Below are 9,701 nucleotides of genomic sequence, written 5' to 3' on the forward strand. Positions count from 1 at the left end.
CCCCCCCCCCCCCCCCCCCCCCCCCCCCCCCCCCCCCCCCCCCCCCCCCCCCCCCCCCCCCCCCCCCCCCCCCCCCCCCCCCCCCCCCCCCCCCCCCCCCCCCCCCCCCCCCCCCCCCCCCCCCCCCCCCCCCCCCCCCCCCCCCCCCCCCCCCCCCCCCCCCCCCCCCCCCCCCCCCCCCCCCCCCCCCCCCCCCCCCCCCCCCCCCCCCCCCCCCCCCCCCCCCCCCCCCCCCCCCCCCCCCCCCCCCCCCCCCCCCCCCCCCCCCCCCCCCCCCCCCCCCCCCCCCCCCCCCCCCCCCCCCCCCCCCCCCCCCCCCCCCCCCCCCCCCCCCCCCCCCCCCCCCCCCCCCCCCCCCCCCCCCCCCCCCCCCCCCCCCCCCCCCCCCCCCCCCCCCCCCCCCCCCCCCCCCCCCCCCCCCCCCCCCCCCCCCCCCCCCCCCCCCCCCCCCCCCCCCCCCCCCCCCCCCCCCCCCCCCCCCCCCCCCCCCCCCCCCCCCCCCCCCCCCCCCCCCCCCCCCCCCCCCCCCCCCCCCCCCCCCCCCCCCCCCCCCCCCCCCCCCCCCCCCCCCCCCCCCCCCCCCCCCCCCCCCCCCCCCCCCCCCCCCCCCCCCCCCCCCCCCCCCCCCCCCCCCCCCCCCCCCCCCCCCCCCCCCCCCCCCCCCCCCCCCCCCCCCCCCCCAACCCCCCCCCCCCCCCCCCCCCCCCCCCCCCCCCCCCCCCCCCCCCCCCCCCCCCCCCCCCCCCCCCCCCCCCCCCCCCCCCCCCCCCCCCCCCCCCCCCCCCCCCCCCCCCCCCCCCCCCCCCCCCCCCCCCCCCCCCCCCCCCCCCCCCCCCCCCCCCCCCCCCCCCCCCCCCCCCCCCCCCCCCCCCCCCCCCCCCCCCCCCCCCCCCCCCCCCCCCCCCCCCCCCCCCCCCCCCCCCCCCCCCCCCCCCCCCCCCCCCCCCCCCCCCCCCCCCCCCCCCCCCCCCCCCCCCCCCCCCCCCCCCCCCCCCCCCCCCCCCCCCCCCCCCCCCCCCCCCCCCCCCCCCCCCCCCCCCCCCCCCCCCCCCCCCCCCCCCCCCCCCCCCCCCCCCCCCCCCCCCCCCCCCCCCCCCCCCCCCCCCCCCCCCCCGGGGGGGGGGGGGGGGGGGGGGGGGGGGGGGGGGGGGGGGGGGGGGGGGGGGGGGGGGGGGGGGGGGGGGGGGGGGGGGGGGGGGGGGGGGGGGGGGGGGGGGGGGGGGGGGGGGGGGGGGGGGGGGGGGGGGGGGGGGGGGGGGGGGGGGGGGGGGGGGGGGGGGGGGGGGGGGGGGGGGGGGGGGGGGGGGGGGGGGGGGGGGGGGGGGGGGGGGGGGGGGGGGGGGGGGGGGGGGGGGGGGGGGGGGGGGGGGGGGGGGGGGGGGGGGGGGGGGGGGGGGGGGGGGGGGGGGGGGGGGGGGGGGGGGGGGGGGGGGGGGGGGGGGGGGGGGGGGGGGGGGGGGGGGGGGGGGGGGGGGGGGGGGGGGGGGGGGGGGGGGGGGGGGGGGGGGGGGGGGGGGGGGGGGGGGGGGGGGGGGGGGGGGGGGGGGGGGGGGGGGGGGGGGGGGGGGGGGGGGGGGGGGGGGGGGGGGGGGGGGGGGGGGGGGGGGGGGGGGGGGGGGGGGGGGGGGGGGGGGGGGGGGGGGGGGGGGGGGGGGGGGGGGGGGGGGGGGGGGGGGGGGGGGGGGGGGGGGGGGGGGGGGGGGGGGGGGGGGGGGGGGGGGGGGGGGGGGGGGGGGGGGGGGGGGGGGGGGGGGGGGGGGGGGGGGGGGGGGGGGGGGGGGGGGGGGGGGGGGGGGGGGGGGGGGGGGGGGGGGGGGGGGGGGGGGGGGGGGGGGGGGGGGGGGGGGGGGGGGGGGGGGGGGGGGGGGGGGGGGGGGGGGGGGGGGGGGGGGGGGGGGGGGGGGGGGGGGGGGGGGGGGGGGGGGGGGGGGGGGGGGGGGGGGGGGGGGGGGGGGGGGGGGGGGGGGGGGGGGGGGGGGGGGGGGGGGGGGGGGGGGGGGGGGGGGGGGGGGGGGGGGGGGGGGGGGGGGGGGGGGGGGGGGGGGGGGGGGGGGGGGGGGGGGGGGGGGGGGGGGGGGGGGGGGGGGGGGGGGGGGGGGGGGGGGGGGGGGGGGGGGGGGGGGGGGGGGGGGGGGGGGGGGGGGGGGGGGGGGGGGGGGGGGGGGGGGGGGGGGGGGGGGGGGGGGGGGGGGGGGGGGGGGGGGGGGGGGGGGGGGGGGGGGGGGGGGGGGGGGGGGGGGGGGGGGGGGGGGGGGGGGGGGGGGGGGGGGGGGGGGGGGGGGGGGGGGGGGGGGGGGGGGGGGGGGGGGGGGGGGGGGGGGGGGGGGGGGGGGGGGGGGGGGGGGGGGGGGGGGGGGGGGGGGGGGGGGGGGGGGGGGGGGGGGGGGGGGGGGGGGGGGGGGGGGGGGGGGGGGGGGGGGGGGGGGGGGGGGGGGGGGGGGGGGGGGGGGGGGGGGGGGGGGGGGGGGGGGGGGGGGGGGGGGGGGGGGGGGGGGGGGGGGGGGGGGGGGGGGGGGGGGGGGGGGGGGGGGGGGGGGGGGGGGGGGGGGGGGGGGGGGGGGGGGGGGGGGGGGGGGGGGGGGGGGGTTGGGGGGGGGGGGGGGGGGGGGGGGGGGGGGGGGGGGGGGGGGGGGGGGGGGGGGGGGGGGGGGGGGGGGGGGGGGGGGGGGGGGGGGGGGGGGGGGGGGGGGGGGGGGGGGGGGGGGGGGGGGGGGGGGGGGGGGGGGGGGGGGGGGGGGGGGGGGGGGGGGGGGGGGGGGGGGGGGGGGGGGGGGGGGGGGGGGGGGGGGGGGGGGGGGGGGGGGGGGGGGGGGGGGGGGGGGGGGGGGGGGGGTTGGGGGGGGGGGGGGGGGGGGGGGGGGGGGGGGGGGGGGGGGGGGGGGGGGGGGGGGGGGGGGGGGGGGGGGGGGGGGGGGGGGGGGGGGGGGGGGGGGGGGGGGGGGGGGGGGGGGGGGGGGGGGGGGGGGGGGGGGGGGGGGGGGGGGGGGGGGGGGGGGGGGGGGGGGGGGGGGGGGGGGGGGGGGGGGGGGGGGGGGGGGGGGGGGGGGGGGGGGGGGGGGGGGGGGGGGGGGGGGGGGGGGGGGGGGGGGGGGGGGGGGGGGGGGGGGGGGGGGGGGGGGGGGGGGGGGGGGGGGGGGGGGGGGGGGGGGGGGGGGGGGGGGGGGGGGGGGGGGGGGGGGGGGGGGGGGGGGGGGGGGGGGGGGGGGGGGGGGGGGGGGGGGGGGGGGGGGGGGGGGGGGGGGGGGGGGGGGGGGGGGGGGGGGGGGGGGGGGGGGGGGGGGGGGGGGGGGGGGGGGGGGGGGGGGGGGGGGGGGGGGGGGGGGGGGGGGGGGGGGGGGGGGGGGGGGGGGGGGGGGGGGGGGGGGGGGGGGGGGGGGGGGGGGGGGGGGGGGGGGGGGGGGGGGGGGGGGGGGGGGGGGGGGGGGGGGGGGGGGGGGGGGGGGGGGGGGGGGGGGGGGGGGGGGGGGGGGGGGGGGGGGGGGGGGGGGGGGGGGGGGGGGGGGGGGGGGGGGGGGGGGGGGGGGGGGGGGGGGGGGGGGGGGGGGGGGGGGGGGGGGGGGTGGGGGGGGGGGGGGGGGGGGGGGGGGGGGGGGGGGGGGGGGGGGGGGGGGGGGGGGGGGGGGGGGGGGGGGGGGGGGGGGGGGGGGGGGGGGGGGGGGGGGGGGGGGGGGGGGGGGGGGGGGGGGGGGGGGGGGGGGGGGGGGGGGGGGGGGGGGGGGGGGGGGGGGGGGGGGGGGGGGGGGGGGGGGGGGGGGGGGGGGGGGGGGGGGGGGGGGGGGGGGGGGGGGGGGGGGGGGGGGGGGGGGGGGGGGGGGGGGGGGGGGGGGGTTAATGGGGGGGGGGGGGGGGGGGGGGGGGGGGGGGGGGGGGGGGGGGGGGGGGGGGGGGGGGGGGGGGGGGGGGGGGGGGGGGGGGGGGGGGGGGGGGGGGGGGGGGGGGGGGGGGGGGGGGGGGGGGGGGGGGGGGGGGGGGGGGGGGGGGGGGGGGGGGGGGGGGGGGGGGGGGGGGGGGGGGGGGGGGGGGGGGGGGGGGGGGGGGGGGGGGGGGGGGGGGGGCATAACAAATTCAAATTAATAGAATTGGTTTGTTGAAAAAAAAAAACACCCCAAAGCTCAAAATTATTTGAAAAAGAAAAAGCAAAACCAAAACCTGAAAATTATTTAAATAATAATAAAAAACATCCAAAAAACTCGAAATAAAAAAAAATAGAAAAAACACCTTTAAGACTCAAAATTATTTTAAAAATACAATTAAAATAGAAAAAATACCCCAAACTGTAACAATATTTAAAAGAAGAAGAAAACCATTTGCATTTAAAATAAGAGGAAAAAACATTTAAAAACTGTACACATGTTCTGTGGTGTCAACCTTTGGGGAATCACCAATAACACAATATAGAGGTCAAAGGTCACTTCAACAGGAATACAACAGGAATTAGGTGTAAGAGGCAAAGAGGTGAGAAGAGACAACAAAACAGAAAAGACATCACGAAATATGAAAGAATAATAAACAAACAGAGATTACAGGAGAAGACAAGAGAAAACAGGAGATCTGAAAATAAAGACGTTTTTTTCTTTATTTACAGTCGATGGATGCAGCAGAGAGATGATGAGCAAACTCTGACATCTGCTGGAGACTGACTAAAATCACAGCACAGGAAATCCTGAATCACTTCATGTCCTAAAACTGCTGAGAGTCTCTGTGCATGCTCACACACATCTCAATAAAGTTTGTTCATGAAGAATAATAAACAGCAGGTGTGCAGTATATGAAGGCCTTCACTCCAAATTCTTTTTCACTCATTAGTATTTTATTGATTTTTTTTTTCGCTTCAAATTTATCTTCATGGCAAAAGTGGTGCTCCACTGAAGGGACGCTGCAGCCCAGTATCCCACTACTTTATTTACAATTACAATCACTAATGTACAGTTTATGTTTGGAGGTCATAGGTGGAGGTTGAGGTGGGTGTCAGAATTTTGAGAATTATTATTATTATTATTATTATTATTATTTATTATTTTTATTAATATTATTAATGTTATTATTATAAACTTTATTTGTGTTGCACTTTTCATACAAGAAATGCAGCTGAAAGAAAGAAATTACATGCAGTGCTTTACATCAAAACACATAAAAGTCAAAAAGACAAAATAAAACTTGCATTTAAAAATGAAATAAAATCAGAACAGAATACATACAATGCATCTTCAAACGGATGAAATCCACTTGGTAATACTAGTAAAAGTAAGGTAAAATAAGGATAAAAATCTAATACACAGAATGCATAACATAAAATGGAAAATAATATTCTGTTTCCCACAGAATGAGAGTGTGTGTGTGGCCGAGCGGTTTGTGAATCTCAGGGTGGATCACTGATGAGTCGACGCGTTCAGAGCTGATCCAATCAGATGGATGAGAGGAGCAGCTGCTGCAGAGTGAATGCAAACCTTTATAGTCAAAGTGTGTTGTGATTAAGCCTCCAGTTCAGACAGGAGTGCCCTCCTTTCTCTGCTCTGTTTGTTGGAGCACTATTTACATCCCCTCTGTAAGAAAGGATCCAAACGTCTGAGACAGCCGGTGATATTCACAAAATACCTTCGTATGCAGACGATGTTATTTTGTTCTTCACTGAACCGCAGCAGTCGAGAGTCTCACTATGGAGCCTTTCGAAGTCTGGAAGTTTTTATTTTTTTGTGCACAAAATTGTGTGAAAAAGAATTTGTTTTATGCACGTAATATTTAAAAAATAAATTGGGTGCTGCATGTTATACAGAGCGAACTGCTCCAACCCAGAGGCCCCTCTGTTATCTGAACCATCATCAGTCCAAAGAAAGTGAGCATATATTGGGGTGGTAAGTCATTTGGCTTCTCTCCTCCCAGTCTCTGCCAGAGTTGATGCTCCAGATGCTATCTGGTGGATGTCAAAGGCCTAATTGTTTCTAAAAAAGACGCTGCCAGCACCGATGCCAGCCCCTGTGCCGATCTATTCTCCAAAACTGCATGACGCCTAAACACCGCGGGGAGCCACCACGACGCTCTGCCAGGTTCTCAACACCCATGGCCTGCTCGGGGAAACACTCTGATCTGTTCTCTATTGTCAGACCTTCACGGTGCGGTAACGTCAGCCTGCTGCTGGCACAGGGGCCGCAGCATGCCACACAGGGATTTCAGCCAGGCTTAGCGCTCCGCAGTAACTGGTTTTTCAGTTTGAAGAAGTGAGGCGCGATGCCAGGATGACCCGACTGCCCTGAAGAAACAGATAGCCGAGGCAGGGTGCATGTCAACAAGCACCGGGATCATTTCAGGTCCTGCAGCAAATGGCAAGAGCTCCAGCCATCCCTCCTCAAAATCTCAAAAACAAGGAGACAAAACTGTGAAAAGGCTATTGTTTTTTTATTGATTTTTCAATGAAATCAATGAAATGAAATAGATAAAACATTAATCAAAAAGGTAAATATATATATTTTTTTTAATTCAAAAAAAGAAATAAAATGACAAAATAAAACATAAAAGCAAGTCTGTAAAAATGGTTTTAAGAAACAATCTAATTAAATTTTTCTATTTATCCTGAGGGAAGTTGTTGTGCAACAGTTGCAATACAATGTAGGAAAGAATGCATATATTTTTTGAGGTGGAGTTTTATGTTCAGTTTGAATCCATTTTCAAGTCGTACAAATACATCTTAGCACCACCTGAAGGAACGTGCACGCTCACCTGATCTGTAGAGCGGCCAACAGGAACGCCCGCTCTCTGAGCTGACCTGAGTGGACAAATTCTCCTAAAAACAGAGTCAAGAGAAGCAGAAGAAGTTTCTCAGACAACATGCTCAGAGGTTATGATGGGATTTTTGCACAATGACGACAACATGAAATTGCCTACTTTAGTTTTGATGCATAATTATGAGAAGTATTTGATGAAAGCATTCAGGGATTTTAAGTGATCTCTGAAAAGCTTTGTTACCAGATCTTTTGTAGTTTGTAGACTTTCCATACTGTTCCATCTTGGAAAATAATAAGTGGCACCTGCATGATGAAACGTTGTTGAGGTGAAATATTGGAAACATCAACAATGATTTTAAGCGTGAGGCTTAACCTGTGTGATCCCTCTGAGCTCCTCCCACTCTGTGACTCACCTGAGACACACCAGGAAATGCAGTTTGTTGAGTCTGTTTACCGGCAACAAACAAAGAGCAAAAGATTCAGACCCACAGGAGACTTCAGCTGACAGAGGACAACTTCAGCAGGACATACTGGGACCGCTGGGACATCTGGGGCTCTGCTGACTCCACAAATGGAAAGAGAGTTTTCTGAAGAAGAACTCAGAGTGAAAGTTAGTGTGTGGGAGCGACACCACCTCCTGTCAGCCTGCTGCGAGCTCAGCTTCTCTCAGAAGACGACGGCCTCGATGTCAGAGGAAGACTTTCGCTGCCCCGCCTGCCATGACGTCAGGATTTTAGGACATTTCTAGGACTACTTAGATTTTGGGGAATTTCTGGACTTTAAGGATGTTTCTAGGATTATAGGATGTTCCCAGGATTTTGGACTTTTTTTTCCCAAAGGATGTTTCTGGGCTTTTTTTCTAAGATTTTAGGGAGTTTCCTTGATTTTAGGACATTTTTATGAATGTAGGAAATTTCTAGGATTTTAGGACATTTTTAGGATTTTGGGGCATTTAGGATTTTAGGACATTTAGGGGCTTTTAGGGTGCTTCTAGGATTTTGGACACTTTTTTGGGATGTTCCTGGGCTTTTAGGATGTTTATGATTTTAGGAACATTGTATTATTTTACGACATTTCTGTGAATGCAGGACATTTCTTCGATTTTGCTATGTTTGTAGGATTTTAGGATACTGCTGACCCCACTAATGGAATAAGAGTTTTCTGAAAAACAACTCAAAAAGAAAGTAACTTTCTGAGGAGCGGCACCATCTCCTGTCTGCCTCTCAGAGGAAAATGGCTTCTCAGCTGGAGGAGGATTTCATCTGCCCTGCCTGCCACGACATCTTCAAAGATCCCGTCCTGCTGTCATGCAGCCACAGCCTCTGTAAAGCCTGTCTGCAGAGCTGGTGGACGGAGAGGCGAATCCAAGAATGTCCAGTTTGTCGGACAGTGTCTCAGTGTGGTGATCCACCTCGTAACTTGGCGTTGAAGAACTTGTGCGAGGCCTTTTTACGACAGCGAGGTCAAGGAGCCTCGTCAGTGACACACTGCCGTCTGCACTCTGAGAAGCTCAAACTCTTCTGTCTGGACCACCAGCAGCCGGTGTGTGTCGTCTGCAGAGATGCCAAAATACACTCTGACCATAGGTTCAGCCCGGTGGATGAAGCTGCTCAGGTTCACAGGGAGGAGCTCCACAGATTTCTGAAGCTCTTACAGGACAAGTTAAGCGTTTTTAATGAAGTGAAAGTGCAGTTTGATCAAACAGCAGCTCACATGAAGGTCCAGGCCCGACGCACAGAGAGGCAGATTAAGGAGCAGTTTAAGAAGCTTCACCAGTTTCTGGAGGAGGAAGAGGAGGCCAGGATGGCTGCACTGAGGGAGGAAGAGGAGCAGAAGAGTCAGAGGATGAAGGAGGAGCTGGAGGCTCTGAGCAGAGAGATAGCAGCTCTTTCAGACACAGTCAGAGACACAGAGGACGAGCTGAGAGCCGAGGACGTCTCCTTCCTGCTCAACTACAAGGCTGCGGTGGACAGAGTCCAGCGGCGTCCCCTGCTGGAGGATCCACAGCTGCTCTCAGGAGCTCTGATCGATGAGGTCAAACACCTGGGCAACCTCACCTTCAACATCTGGAACAAGATGAAGGACATGGTCTCCTACAGTCCTGTGGTTCTGGACCCAAACACTGCTTGTACAGAACTGGTCCTGTCTGAAGATCTGACCAGAGTGAGACACGGAAAGATCCGGCAGCTTCCCGAGAACCCAGAGAGGTTTGCGTACTGGGACGCTGTCCTCGGCTCTGAGAGCTTCGACTCGGGGACACACAGCTGGGACGTGGAGGTCGGAGACAACAGAGACTGGGAGCTCGGGGTGCTGGCAGAGTCTGTGTGCAGGAAGGGGTTCTCAGGGTCGACGGTGTGGAGCGTGGACTTTAACGATGCAGGCTACAGAGCGTACTCCCCCACACACAAATACAGTCCACTCCCGGTCAGAGGGAAGCTCCACAGGATCCGAGTCCATCTGGACTGGGACGCAGGCACGTTGTCCTTTTCAGATCCTGACACCAACACACACGTACACACCTTCACACACACTTTCACTGAGAGACTGTCCCCGTACCTGTGCACCAGGAAGACGACCCCTCTGAGAATACTGCCTGCAAAGGTCTCTGTCACAGTGGACGGTTAAAGATCTGTTTTAGGCCAAGGGCCCCTCAGCTCAAACAGCAGCAGGACCCCCGACCACATGTACTGTAAAAAATTAACCCTTTGAAACCTGAGCATGCTGGCTTCCCTCCTTTCTAAAACATGCGAAGCAGTTACAAATTACCAGTTACAAGCAAATGTTCTGAAATTTTGCCACATAAACGAATAACTAAGTTAAAAAAACAACTAAATTGAACAAAATAAAAAGAGGAACTAACTGACTAAATAAATAAAAGAAAAAAATACAACTATACAAATAAAATACTAGCAACAATAATAATAATAATAATTATTATTATTATTCATTTATCATGTTTAAATAATAATAGTAATGATAATA

The 9,701-nt window shown here is 66.1% G+C and overlaps 1 protein-coding gene and 1 long non-coding RNA gene across 2 annotated transcripts; one reads left to right on the top strand and one right to left on the bottom strand.

The window, feature by feature from the left end:
• Window positions 1–6,526: 6,526 nt before the first annotated feature.
• Window positions 6,527–7,566, bottom strand: LOC121959250. The gene is made up of 3 exons (XR_006106887.1): window positions 7,133–7,566; window positions 6,961–7,022; window positions 6,527–6,778 (listed from the first exon to the last, which is right to left on the bottom strand). It is a non-coding gene; the product is annotated as an uncharacterized LOC121959250 (long non-coding RNA).
• A 254-nt stretch (window positions 7,567–7,820) lies between these two features.
• Window positions 7,821–9,573, top strand: LOC121958580 (E3 ubiquitin-protein ligase TRIM35). Its single transcript, XM_042507594.1, has one exon. The coding sequence runs from the start codon at window positions 7,953–7,955 to the stop codon at window positions 9,342–9,344; it is 1,392 nt and encodes a 463-aa protein (XP_042363528.1). The 5' UTR covers window positions 7,821–7,952; the 3' UTR covers window positions 9,345–9,573.
• The last annotated feature ends 128 nt before the right edge of the window (window positions 9,574–9,701 follow it).

This window comes from Plectropomus leopardus, chromosome 19, assembly GCF_008729295.1.
Source record: "Plectropomus leopardus isolate mb chromosome 19, YSFRI_Pleo_2.0, whole genome shotgun sequence".
Lineage (NCBI taxonomy): Eukaryota > Metazoa > Chordata > Actinopteri > Perciformes > Serranidae > Plectropomus > Plectropomus leopardus.

Coding starts and splice junctions, on each gene's coding strand:
- LOC121958580 (XM_042507594.1), top strand. CDS start 7,953: ATGGCTTCTCAGCTGGAGGAGGATTTCATCTGCCCTGCCTGCCACGAC.